The following is a 13784-nucleotide window of genomic DNA, read 5'->3' on the forward strand; positions in this document are numbered from 1 at the left end:
TGAAGCGGGTTACATCTCTTGCTCGAGGGGATCTTCTCGACCCAGGGATCAAACCTGTGTCTCTTGCATCTCCTGCACTGGCAGGTGGATTCTTTAACACTGAGCACTCCTGGGAAGCCCAATTGTTTGTATATCATTTCATTAGACTGCAAGCCCTTTGAGGGCAGTGACTTTATTTCATTTATATTCATTGTCTAGCAGAGCACTCTGCTCCTATCAGGTACTTAACAAAAATGTGATTGTCTGAAATCAACTCATTTTCCCCTCAGCCACATACCTCCTTGGTTTAGGTTATTCTGGTCTTTCTTATGCCCTTGGCTCAAAACTTGGAGCCATCTAAGGACTCTTCTTCCCTCACTCCCACCATCCAATCAGCTAGCACATCCCAATGACTTATCCCTCTCAAAGTTATAAGATTTGTTCCTTCCTTTAATGCCACTTGGAGTTATTGGGACCTAAGTAGAGAGTACACAGGCTTTGGGGTAAAATGAGTTTAATGCTAATTCCACTACTTTGTAGCTGTGTGACTGTAAGTTACAGTACATTTACGAGCCTCAGTCTCATCTGTATAACGGAGATCTTCTGGACAGTTGCCGGCAGGATTCTGATGTTGGGAAAAGGGTGTGACATGGTTAACACATAGTATGTGTCCCCCCCACGGCCCAAGGCATCTGTTTCCTTTACTCCTTGTCTGTACACCTGAAGCAGCCCCTGTACCCCGCTTCTCTACAGCCGTCACTGCCACTGCCTGCCAGGTCCACACCCCTTACCATGACATTCTTTGTCCTTTCCTCAACACATGCTCCCTCACACCTGCACTCCACCTACCTCAGGATGCTCGCCTTTCCTGAACATACACTGTTTTCTGACCCTAAGCCGCTGCTCAAGCTGTTCCACTCCTCTCTGGGGCCCTTTCACTCACCCCCTCCCCCAGAAATCCCACCTGTTCATCAAATGCCCTCTCCTCCTTCAGAGCCTGCTGGGTGCTTACAGATGGAACACCCACCCCACCATCCCACCTTCTACATCCACTGTACCTTACTCTATCTAGTTCACTCAGCATGCCTTGAATCAGTTGATTAGGTCTGCCTCCCCTACTGGACGGCAAATTTGAAGCAGAGTTCGCATTTATCTTTGGGCTACTTGATGCTCAGCTGAACTGCACTGAAGACAGTCCCTCCCACACCCTTTTCCAGACTTAACCAGACCTGCCCCAACCCCAATCTCCCAAGGGACCCTCTTCAATCTCATCAGTCTCTTTCCCAACCCCGTGTCTCTAACTGAACCCCAATACACCCTCCACTGAGAAACAATTCCTCATCCCAGCTCTAGAGCAAGGCTGAACATGTCCATGTCCCCAGGGTTGCACAGAAGGCCCTGAGTCACCCCTTGGGGATCCCTGCTTCCCCTCCCCACCCCAACTGTGGAAGACAGGATGCCTGCCGCCTGGCCCCAGGGGGTCAGAGGAAGCCAGGGCCTCTAGGGCTCAGTATTTTTATCAGCTTAGGAAATAAGAGACACAGAAGCGGAAACCATGTGGTCAGAGAAAGTGAACAGCCCTCATCTCAGGGGAACCCCCAACCGGGCTGGGGGCCAGACACCAGGGAGAGACGTTGAAAAGAGGGAGGTATGGGGGCCAGACAGTGGGACTTATTTTGCTTTGGTTTGATGTGACTCTCACAGAGAGGCCAATGATGTGCTTAAAAACCAGACTGTGTCTCCTGGGTGAAGGAAGAAATTTGGACACCAGCGTTTTCTGTTGCTCACTTCTCAAGCCCCAGCTTAAAGATCCTCACCCCACCTCCGCCCCCGCCACTTCGAACTTGAGCTCTTTGCATGCTACTTCCGAAATCTCCGGCCTGAGAGGAACCGGACGCTTGGGTTGCTCACAGCTCAAGTCTCTTCTCTGAATCACGGCAGCTTCCTCTCACAGGATCTTTCTCATCAGCCCTCCCTCCTCCTGCCCCCTGAACATCTGCCGGGTCCTGGGAGACCTGGGGCCTGCTGGCTCTCTGTCTTCTCTGAGGGCCTCACACACACCTCATGTGCCCATACTTTCAGAGACTTCCCCTCCCCGTCCCCCATCACCCTCTGCTTCCACACCTGGGATTCTCCTGTGTAGACCGGCATTCCATTCCAAACCTGAAAAATAAGTTCTGATTCACAACATTCTCTGATGCAGACATGTGTGGACTGCGCACGTGCCGGCGCACGCCCATATTCTCCTGAGTCCTGCCCTTGAGTTCCTGCTGTGTCCCGCCAGTACTGTGGGATTCCGCCGGCGGCACAGGGTCTGGCGCCGTCTCCAACTTCCTACCCTAGTTCAAGGGAGCTGAAGAAGGGACTGAGTTTGAAGAGTAGAAGTTGGTGCTCCCCCCACCCTCCTGCCTTAGAAACCCTAGACCCTCTCCCACCACCGCCAGGACCTTTTCCTCAACCTCAGGAAAAGGAGATGTTTATCTGGAAGGTCAAGACTGGGCTGCCCAGAGATGGAGCCCAGGTTTGAGATGGGGGCAGAAGCTGACTGGAGGAGTTGAGAACTGGAGCCCTGAAGGAGGAGAGTCAGGACTGAGAAGCCCGAGGGGACTGATGGCTTCGGGTGTGGATCTCTGGTTGCCCAAGAACAGACAACCCAGGTTACATAATTTGGCTCTTTCCGCCTCCTTCCCCTGCTCCTAATTTTAGTAACTGAAATTCCACTCCCCCACAAGGACTCTTCCCCTCTCTTCTCTTCTATCCCCCATCCTCCCACCACGTTCTCATGGTCCCCCAGCTCCAGCTGCCCCCAATTCAGATCATTCAATGACTCAGCAGAGGGAAAGCCCTGTGTTGGGGGAAGAGGGTGTTAAGTGGGGAGGAGGATGTGGTTCCGGCTGGGGAGGGGAGGGAAACTAGCTTTGTTCCCCTTTTTGCCTCTGTTCACATCTATTTCTCCAACCGCTGACTGAAGAGTGGAGAGGAGCCCAGCATGGGAAGTGGAGAGACTGGAGGGCAGGCAATCCAGGTCCTCTTAGCACCACCCTTCTCGGTGGGTGGGCAGGGGGCTTCTAGTCTGCAGCAAAGGGCACCAGTCATTGTGTGCCTGCACGGTGCAGGTGAATAGGAGCTGTGGGTTTTGGCATGTGGAGTGGGAAATGAGAAGTCATGGGTGATGAAAACCACAGTGATGGAAAAAGGCAGAGGAGACACCGGGTGTGCAATGTGGAACCAGGTCTTATTAGGAAATGGCAGAGTCAAGGAGCAGGGTGGTGGCCCGTGTCCCCCCACCCCCACTCATTACAAGTTCTGCTCCCACCCCATATCCTCTGCCCTTTGGTACTGGCCTCCTGACCTTAACCTTCCTACTGTTCTGCCCTTCCTGCAGTTTCTCACTCTCCCCTCAGGGTCACTTGAGGGCTTCTGCGTGGCGATTCAGGGCCTGAGAAAGGGCTGTCACGGCTCCCATCACTCGGCCCAGCTCCCAGGTCTCAATCTGGCTTCGGAATCGCTGCAGGAAGCGGTCAGGGTGCCAGCGGACCTGCTGGACCCTCAAGTACCTCCTCAGAGCCCCCTGTTCCTCCAAGGGGGGACCCCTGGCCACCAGTGCTGCAGCCATGGCTTCTGGGTCCCCTCCCCCAGGGCAGGGCCAAGGCACATCACCAAAGCGCCAGAGTCTGCCCCGCCCTGCGCCTCTGGGGTGCTCTGCCCGGGGCCCGGCTCTGGCTGGCTCCGGAGCTCGATCCCCGAGCGCCTCCTGCGCCCTCCTGGCTCGGCTCTCACGCAGTTCTTCCTCCTTGGCCCGGGCTCGCTCTCGGAAGAGCCGCTGCTCCTCCTCCTGCTGCCGCCAGCTGTGCCCGGAGCCCTCAGCCCGTGGGGGTCGGCAGGCTCCCTCTGTCTCACGCTGCTGCTGCTGGCGCTTCTGGGCATGTTCCCGAGCCATGCGATCTGACCAGGCTGAGAAGGACTCGGGTTCCTGGGTCTCATGGGAAGCATCATCTGTTTGGGAGGGCAGGTGGGGGTGGTCTCGGAGAGGCCGTGAGGAGGTGATGGGCAGCACGGGAGAAGGGAGCACAGGAAGCCAGTGGGGAAGAAGGGCGGCTGTGGATGGAAATGGCATCCTTACCTTCAAATCTCCCGATGACCTCCTGCCACTCATCCTCCAGCTCTCCCTGAAGCTTCTGTCTCCATTCCCGTTCCTTAGAGGCCTCATCTTCCTCCTCCTCCTCAGCAGAATCCCAGGGGGGTCCCCAGCCCAGAATCTGCCCTGGGGTCTCCCCATCCTTATTCTTTATTCCCATGGCAGAGGGACAGCGACTCAGCAGTGGCAGGAAGAAATCCGTGTAGGCTGTTGACAGGAGAGCAGTGAGCACAAATTAGCTGGGAGGGCTGCCATCTTGAATCCTGCCAGTCACTCACTCCCTTGGTCTTAGAGCAATGGAAGGGTTGCCCACATGGATGCCTCCTGGGTACTAGGCAATCACTGTCACTGACAAATACTTATTGATACTTTTCATCATTAGTAAGTGCGGTAGTTTAAAATACTCTGTCCTTGCAGGCCAATTTGGTGTCCTGGGAGCTCCACTATGTCAAATGATATTTTCTAGCTTGCCTCCCTTTGACTGGATATTCCATTTTTTGGCTTGAAAAATACTGTTACTTTATACTTTTTATTGTGTTTCTCATCCAAAACTATATCCTATATAGAATACCTGAACACCCTGATCTGTACCATTATAAATATTCAAATACACAATATTTTTCTTTTTATATCACTTTTCAATAAACTGAGAAAAATAAATATTCTCAGGGAAATTTCTCTCAGTCAGCCTTAGCCAGGGGATGCTGGGAGGGTAGTGGAGAGGTAGTCCAGTAGTGAATTTAAGCCACTGAAATGTTCCCAGCAGCAGGGTAAACTCTTTCCAAATGACTGCTGACCTAAGGCAGGGGAAAGGGGTTGAGACAGAGGGTCCCAACCTGGCTGACAGGAGGCTGGGAGAAACCAGGAAAGGGACTGTCATGCCTGAGCGCCCCTCCTCCTGAGTCCTGACCTCAATGCACCCGCTCCATTATCAGCTGAGGGTCAACACTGTGCACCTACCAGTGCCCCCTGCCACAGCCACCAACCCCCTCTGCACTCCCAGGACAGAGTGAGGTGAGTGAGGCACCCTCCCTTCCTGTAGACCTACTTTTTCTCCCTAGGGCAGGAGGAAGTGGGCCAGCAGTCTTTAAATCTTTATTCACTGATGCGAGAACATACTGGCTGCCTGGCAAAACAATGGGACAGAGGAAGGGCTGTCCTGTCAGTACCAGGAAGGTGCAAGATAGAATGGGTCCAGCCTTGGCTGGCCAAGGCCCACTGCCCCCCACCCACCTCCTGGCACACCTGAGTGTCACTCAATGCAAACCACATCAAGATGAGGGGTGGGGGAACTTCTCTTTAGTACTGATGTGACCTGTCACAAGCCCTCCTAATTTGTCCCACCCAGCAACTGGCCTTGTCTTTCAACAGCTTATTTCCCACCAGGGCTCACAGCAGGTGTGAGGGTGGGTGGGTGCTCAGGTTTGCATGGGAGGTTTTTAAATTCATAGGTTTGAAGGGGTAAGGCCTCCAACTATAAAACACTATGAGTAAAATCTGGTACAGAATATTAAATAGCCACTAAAGATTATGGTGGTGTGGGGAAAAAGCAGGCTGCAAAACTGTACATAGGATCCAATCACAATTGTGTGAAAAAAAGAGACCAAATCAATGGTTGAAAAAAAGATTGGAAAGAAATACGTAAAAATTCTAGTTTCAGGGTGGTAGACTATGAGTAGCTTTCCCCCCAAGTCTTACCTGGTATTTTAATGTGAAAGGGACCTAATTAATATGAAATTTTCTTTTCTTTTTAAAGATTGAAGAATAAATTTAATCACTGTTAACACCTAGGTATGGTCCCTTTTCAGTCCTGTCTTGGTGTATATAAACACATATGCATGACAATTTCTTTTCAAGAGTTACATGTTGTTTGGTAACTTGTTTTCATTTAGCAGTTCATTTATAATTTCCACAGGAGTATACATAGCCTACCTCATTCTTTTCTGTGACTGTGTAGTGTTCCGTTGTGTATACGAAACAAATCTTCCCACCCCCAATAGAAAGACTTTGTTTCCAAAAATGATCAGTCTTATACATATGTGTTTGTGGACTCCTTACAGTACTTCTGTGGGGTAGATTCTCAGAAGGGGAATTTTTGAGTCAAACAAAATGTGCAATTTTGCCAAATTGCTTTGAAAAAGTTTGTGCCAAGGTACACCCCATCAAGAAAATAGGAGTGCCTAATGAAATTATAGTTTTACCACTTTCAGGAAACTTTTTATATGTGATAAGGAATATTATTCCATTATTCTTGAAATAAACTAGGTAATTATAAAAGTATTTTAAAAAAGAATATATGAGTGCCTGTGAAGTCCTTTACCAAATCTGAATATCTCCAACCCTTTAAATTTTGCCCACCTGATAGATTAAAAAAAACACTTTATTAATGAAAGTTTTTCATATTCATATTCTTTCTCTACTTTTCCCCTGGATAATATACGGATAGATATGAGAGTTGCTTATATAATATGGATACCCACCCTTTGTGTTTATTTCACATATATTGTAAATATTTTCCTCTATCTTTTCAAAATTTTTGTCATTAAATCTGTGTCTATTTTCAACTTATAGCTTTTAACTTTATTTCATTCTTAGAAGGGTTTTTCTCCACTCCAAGATTATGCCCTTCTGTTTTTTCCTACTATATTTATTCCTAGAAAAAAAAATTTTTTTTTTTTCAAAAAAGGAAAAAAGTACAAAGTACAGTATGATAAGCAACCTAGTCCTACCACAAGGTATGTTAATATATTTTCATTTTTTCAACATAATTTTACTTAAAAAAACCATCAGAGATAAAACTAAAGTTTTCTTTGATTCTGTCTTCCAAGTTTTATCCCCCCAGAGAAAACCCTCCCGTGAATTTGAGCCCTTCCTGTTGCATTTAGATGTTTAATCTGCTGTAATTTACTTTTGAGTCAGGTGTAAGGTAAGACTATTTTTCTCCAGAGAAGACAAATGGTCTCGTATCATTTATTAAATAGTTCACCACCACCCTCTCCAGTTATTTGAAACACCAAATTTACTGACAATTTAACAGTACAGATCAACTTTTCCCAATGTTCTTTAATTCATATGTTGTACTTTTATATTGGGAAAAATAAATGTGAAAAAAAAGCTTTCTGGCGTAAACATGTACTTCATCATAGTGATGGAAGCACTGTTCTACTCCCCAAAACGAGACATGATTTCTGTCTTAATGAGATGTTGATACTAACTGGTATAGAACACTTTTAAAAAATGCCAGATCAGAAGTTTACGTTTAGTGATGATTGAGATGCAGAGGAAGACCAGGTGACAGTGGGCGGGCTGGTTGGAGAGGGCTTCTAGCCTACACTGGGGGTGGGGGCCTACACTGGGTTGTGAAGGGAGAATAACTTAGCAAGGTGGAAAACTTACTAGGGCGGGCAGGAAGGTGACAGGCCAGAGGCAGATAAAAGACAGGTATGCTTGTTGAAAACAGGCTTGGGGTCACTGAAGACAGAGTCATGGAGCAGGAGTCTCAGGTTTGTGGGTGTGCCGTGGGAGGTTAAGTTGGAAAGGCAAAGGGAACGTAAACCGGATGGCTCAGTCATCTGTAAAGCAGGGCCACAGCCTACTTCTACTGAGCAGATCAAAGTGGGTAATGGATGGGAAATGTCTCATACTGTGCTGGCACAGAGAGGTGCAGTGAATGCTACAGTAAGGAGATAAAAACAAAAAATCAAGCTGGCTTTGGACTTATTCTTTTTGCAAAGATGGTGACAAAATGACCCTGTTTGTCAATGTTCACTCACTCTTGCTGAAGGCAGAGAATGGCTATTGTTGGATTAAGGTGTGTTTATACAGGGGTCTCTGACAGCTAAGACCACCTCCCTAGGAGGTGTTACCAAAAGCCTCAAAGGTAACGGCCATTCACTGGCCTCTCACTGGGTGTGACAACCCAGCCCAGCCAATTCAGAACCCTGGGACCCACCATGGGAACTGAAGGGAAATCTACCCTCCCCGAGAAGATTCTGGCTCATTTCATCTATTCAAAGAAAATACCTGGATTTTAAGGCAGAATGGTCTCCAAAGATGGGCCTTCCCACCAAGGAGTTAGAAGGCCACCTGGTGGTAAGGATGGCGGGGACCAGGAGGAAGGAAAGCCTGAGAAGGCCTGGGAGTGACCTGAGTGTAGGCGAAATTTCAGCAAGGTACTGAAGGTTCTGGGCCCTGTTTTCCTCATCCTTAATGGAATCATAATATCACTCTCACATGCTTCTTAGAATTCAATACAATGAAGGAAGAACCTACCATAAGAGACATTTCTGTCACTAATGAAGCCTTAACTGAGTAATAAAAAAATAAAAATAACAGTACTTCTCATCTTTTGTTGTTGTTTAGTCACTTAGTCGTTATCTGACTTTTTGTGACCCCTACAGACTCTAACCCACCAGGCTCCTGTGTCTGTGGGATTTTCTGGAGAATACTGGAGTGGGTTGCCATTTCCTTCTCAAGGGAATCTTCCCAACCCACGGATCGAACCTCCATCTCCTACACTACAGGTGGATTCTTTACTGCTGACCACTAGGGAAGCCCTACTTATCATCTAGTGAATATCAAAACTGCACCAAGTGCTTGCCTCACTTGCCACAACCTCCATTCTAGAGAAGCAAATTAGGTTCACACAGGCTAAACTGGAGAGGGCTTGTCACATAGCCCATTAAGTGGCAGGGCTGGAACTTGATGGGGTCTGAGGTCTGCCTCAGGACATTCTGCTCTGTTGTCATATACAGTGTCAACGGTCAAGTTAGGTGCCTGCACTTTGTAAACCTCCTCTCTTTGTTCTAAGTTAAAAAAATATCTGAATAGGTCAGCCTATCTCGCTATGTTAGGGGATTTTTGACTATATGGGGGAGGTTTCGGGGTGTGGGTGAGGTTCCTGTACATTCTTGGGGAGCTGGGGGGGATGACAATAGCAATCAAGCTGAGTTCAGATTGCTCATCCACCAAGAGATTTTCATCTAACGTTCTTACTCTAGAAGGAAAGTCTCTAAAAGGGGAAACGGCGTTTCACCTGTTATTTTCTTAGGGAGAGCTGTACCTCTTCGGAGCTGCCTCCACTGCCACCACAGTATCAACAAGCCCCCATCAATATCAAAGGCTTTCCAGAACGCAGATATTTGGGGAATTTGATAAGAGCTAATCTGAAAGTACATATAGTTGACCCTCCATATCCTCAGGTTCCACATCTGCAGAGTCAACCAACCACAGACCTAAAATATTCAGGGGAAAAAAAAAAATTCCATAAAGTTCCAAAAGCCAAACCTTGAATCTGTAGTTTGCCTGCAACTATCTACGTAACATTTCCATTGGATTAAGTATTTTAAGTAATCTACAGGAAGATAGTGCATGGGTTATATACAAACATCACATCTTTTCATAAAAGGGACATGAGCACCTGTGGATTAGGGTATCCTGGGAGTGGGGGTTTCTAGAACCAATCCCTCTCAGATACCAAGGGACAATGGTACACTATATATCAGGGAGTCTGGGAGAGCATGGCTAGCCCCGGTAACCAAACATGTGAATGTTTCTGCAATGAAATGTATGAATATTGACATCAGTAGGATAACAGCATATCATGAATAGCTTAGCCTCAGTTTAGGTTAGATTTTTGTCACCAAATGAGTTTGGTGGCAGGCTGATGAAAAAATATGGTTCTCAGAGTGTTTCTGAGTTTCAGAACTGTGGGTAATAAGGAGTATGGATCTCTTAATACCCACAGGAACAATGGCCAGTATCTAGAGTGCTTGTCATGTGCTGATCACAACAAACTGTGGAAAATTCTGAAAGAGATGGGAATCACAGACCACCTGACCTGCCTCTTGAGAAATCTGTATGCAGGTCAGGAAGCAACAGTTAGAAATTGACATGGAACAACAGACTGGTTCCAAATAGGAAAAGGAGTATGTCAAGGCTATAGATTGTCACCCTGCTTATTTAACTTACATGTAGAGTACATCGTGAGAAACACTAGACTGGGCGAAGCACAAGCTGGAATCAAGATTGCTGGGAGAAATAGCAATAACCTCAGATATGCAGATGATACCACCCTTATGGCAGAAAGTGAAGAAGAACTAAAGAGCCTCTTGATGAAAGTGAAAGAGGAGAGCGAAAAAGTTGGCTTAAAACTCAACATTCAGAAAACTAAGATAATGGCATCTGGTCCCATAACTTCATGGCAAATAGATGGGGAAACAGTGGAAACAGTGTCAGACTTTATTTTTTTGGACTCCAAAATCACTGCAGATGGTGACTGAAGCCATGAAATTAAAAGATGCTTACTCCTTGGAAGGAAAGTTATGAACAACCTAGACAGCATATTAAAAAGCAGAGACATTACTTTGCCAACAAAGGTCAGTCTAGTCGAAGCTTTGGTTTTTCCAGTAGTCATGTATGGATGTGAGAGTTGGACTATAAAGAAAGCTGAGTGCCGAAGAATTGGTGCCTTTGAACTGTGGTGTTGGAGAAGACTCTTGAGAGTTCCTTGGACTGCAAGGAGATCCAACCAGTCCATCCTAAAGGAGGTCAGCCCTGAGTGTTCACTGGAAGGACTGATGTTGCAGCTGAAACTTCAATACTTTGGCCACCTCATGCGAAGAGCTGACTCATTTGAAAAGACCGAAGGTGGGAGGAGAAGGGGACAACAAAGGATGAGATGGTTGGATGGCGTCACCAACTCAACAGACATGATTTTGGGTAAACTCCGGGAGTTGGTAATGGACAGGGAGGCCTGGCGTGCTGCAGTCCATGGGGTCGCAAAGAGTCGGACACGACTGAGCGACTGAACTATCATGTGCTGGGTGCTTCACTATGTACTGTGTCAGTTGATGCTAAAAACATATGTCACAGCATGGGTGCTTTGAACACAGGTGTTATCACTTTGTAATTCTATAAAGTACCACAGAGCAGAGACTATCTAGTTAGGCTGCTGGGATACAATCCTTGCTCTACCACTTAATAGTTGTTCAACTTTGGCAAATTATTTCTCTGTGCTGTTTCCTTATCTGAGAAGAGAAGAACGATGTTAGTGTTTATATCTTCACAGGGTAGTTGTGAGGATTAAATGAGTGGCTTTGTGAAAAGTGCCTGTGTGCTTAATCCCCCAGTTGTGTCTGACTCTTTGCAACCCCATGCACTGTGGCCTGCCAGGCTCTTCTGTCCATGGGGATTCTCCAGGCAAGAATACTGGAGTGGGTTGCCATACCCTCCTCCAGGGGATCTTTCCAACTCAGGGATTGAAACCAGGTCTCCCTCACTGCAGGCAGATTTTTTACCATCTGAGCCACCAGGGCAGCCCTAAATGAGTTGCTTTGCGAGAAGTGCCTGGCACACAGCAAAGGTTGCTACTAATTAATTTTGCACCGGGACAAATTAAGCATCAAGAAAGTTTAGTTACTTGCCCAAGAACACACAGCTGTTAATTGTGGAGCTGGGATTTGAATCCATGCATTGTAACTGCAAAGAGTACCCTCTATCTTACTTTTCATACTACAGGCAAACAACCAGCTAAGAGAAAAAAGTAGCTACTAACCTAGATATTGTGGCTCAGACCGTATAGAATCTGCTTGCAATGCAGGAGACCCGGGTTCGACCCCTGGGCCAGGAAAATCCCCTGGAGAAGGGAATGGCAACCCACTCCAGTATTCTTGCCCGGAGAATCCCATGGACAGAGAAGCCAGGTGAACTACAGTCTATGGGGTTGCAAAGAGTCAGACCGACTGAACAATTAACACACAACAATCTAGAGAGATGTGAAGTTTGAGTACTAGTTGCTGTTTGGGTAATGTTGGGCTCCTCAGACAGTGGTAGCTCAGTAATGTGAAGTCATAAATGATAGCCATAAGCCAACTTGGTCAACTACTTGCCTGAGTCCCAGGACCAAATAACTAGCTTATTTTTTCAACCACTGGCCTTCATCTCAGACCCCATCAGTTGCTCATGACCTTGTTCCCCACGAGGCAGACTCACCATCAGGGCCCTGACGGGCAGCGGCATGCAGCGCCGTGTCCCCGTGGCGGTCCTGGTGGGCAGGGTCAGCCCCAAGCCGAAGCAGCAGGCACAGGGCAGGGGCATCGTGGCGGGCGCAGGCCCGGTGTAGAGGTGGGGGCTGCCCAGCATCTACATCAAGGCCCGGGTGTCGCTGGAGGAGGGCTTGGGCCCGGACCAGCCGTCCTGCAGACAAATAGCGACGGAAGCGACGCTCTCGGCGTTGGCGACGGGAAGTGGAGGCCATGGAACTCTTGGGCTGAGGAAGAAGGATAAGAAGGCAGCAGTCAGGACCCCAGCCTTGGATGGTCCCTTCCCCTCCATCTCTGGCATTCTGTTTTCTCCCTTTGGTTCCCCATCTCTTCTGACAATTTTCAACAAGAAATGAGGCCAATCTTAACCCTCATCCCTTTACCAGATGAGAAGTTTGAAAAAAATTTTGAGGGGCGCTGGGGTCACATTTTTTTTTTTTTAATGTAAAATTTGAGAAAAGGATAAATGATTACTTAAAGGCTCATTAGCCCAGGTAAATTTCCATAAAGGATTTTGTTATTTAATACAAAACAGAATGATGGGGGAAATTTTTATCAACAGATATCTGAATTTTAAAAAGTCATAGACAATTTCAAATAATGATCTAGAAATTGAATATAATGTACCCGGCAGACAGATGTAGAGGCTTCTCCCTCTGGGACTTGGGGGGAGGGGTTACTCATCAGACCTGCCCCCCCCCCGCCCCCAAAGTACCCCCGGAGCAGTAGGCCCGAAGCCTGTGTTTAAGACGCTCAGAGGAAAGGAGGCGGGAAGGGCGGAGACACTCTAGACTGACGGAAGTGGCGCAAGCCGAGAAGCAGGTAAAGGGCGGAAATGAACTGTGAGGCGTGTTACCGGATGTCGTTCCTCCCCGAGGGGGCAGGAGGTGTTTCCTTGGCCCAGCCTCCGGGGGGAAACTACGGAACTTAAGATAAAGGGTCCGTCTGAAACCGGAAGTCTGGAAGACAGGCGAGGAAAAGGAACAGAGAGCGGCAAAGGCTTTTGGGGAGTTTAACCCCGCCTCCCTCAACTGGGAGGAGAGAGGAGATGGTTCAGTGATAGACGAGAAGATGAGACGAGAGGGAAAACAAAGGAGATAACAACAAGAAAAAAACGGCAGTGAAAATGCAAAACTAAACCCCAAACCACAGTAAGGCCAAGGAAGGGACAGATCATAGAAGAAAAATACAGTAAAAGACAAGGGAAACAACTGTAGGACAAAGCAAATGAGATGAATGGAGAAATTTGGAATTGGAAAGATGTTGCAAAAAAAGATGGAAATGGGAGGGAGAAAAAAGAGGGGAAGAGAAATTGGAAGAATTCAGAGAAGCCCAGATATTCTATTCCCAACATACCACACATGATAATTTCCTTACCTCCTCACCCCATTCTCAATCTCTCTCTGCCGCCTTCTCTCCTAAATACTCCTCTCCTCTCGGCCGCCGCCCCCCATTCCTTCCAACTGGGAACGTTCTGCACCTGCTGTAGTCAGCGGGCAGCTTTGGATCTGGTCTCTGCTGCCACCAGGCGGTAATTCTGAGTACTGCCAGCGTGAGAGGTGGGAAAGGAGGACCAGCCATCAGTGGGAGGATCAGTTTGGGGGAGACACCCGGTTCAGGAGGCA

The 13784-nt window shown here is 47.7% G+C and overlaps 1 protein-coding gene across 2 annotated transcripts; it reads right to left on the reverse strand.

Moving 5' to 3' along the window:
- Positions 1-3195: 3195 nt before the first annotated feature.
- NFKBIL1 (NFKB inhibitor like 1) lies at positions 3196-13683 on the reverse strand. Of its 2 annotated transcripts, none has more exons than XM_061147114.1 (4): positions 13537-13683; positions 12110-12386; positions 4103-4324; positions 3196-3975 (listed from the first exon to the last, which is right to left on the reverse strand). In XM_061147114.1, exons 2-4 carry the CDS (start codon positions 12372-12374, stop codon positions 3386-3388), a joined length of 1077 nt encoding a protein of 358 aa, XP_061003097.1. In that variant the 5' UTR covers positions 12375-12386; positions 13537-13683; the 3' UTR covers positions 3196-3385. The 2 variants fall into 2 exon arrangements, with proteins under 2 accessions (XP_061003097.1, XP_061003096.1); XM_061147113.1 differs by lacking the exon at positions 13537-13683 and adding an exon at positions 12787-12945.
- Between the last annotated feature and the right edge of the window lie 101 nt (positions 13684-13784).

The sequence above is a fragment of the Dama dama genome, chromosome 7, assembly GCF_033118175.1.
Source record: "Dama dama isolate Ldn47 chromosome 7, ASM3311817v1, whole genome shotgun sequence".
Taxonomy (NCBI): Eukaryota; Metazoa; Chordata; class Mammalia; order Artiodactyla; family Cervidae; genus Dama; species Dama dama.

Excerpts from the sequence above, each read along its gene's own strand:
- NFKBIL1 (XM_061147113.1), bottom strand. The coding sequence starts at position 12,843 with ATGAGTAACCCCTCCCCCCAAGTCCCAGAGGGAGAAGCCTCTACATCT. Across the intron at positions 12,387-12,786 it reads CCTCTACATCTGTCTGCCGG|CCCAAGAGTTCCATGGCCTC; the intron begins GTACATTATATT and ends CTTCTTCCTCAG. Across the intron at positions 4,325-12,109 it reads TGCCCGTCAGGGCCCTGATG|CCTACACGGATTTCTTCCTG; the intron begins GTGAGTCTGCCT and ends TCCTGTCAACAG.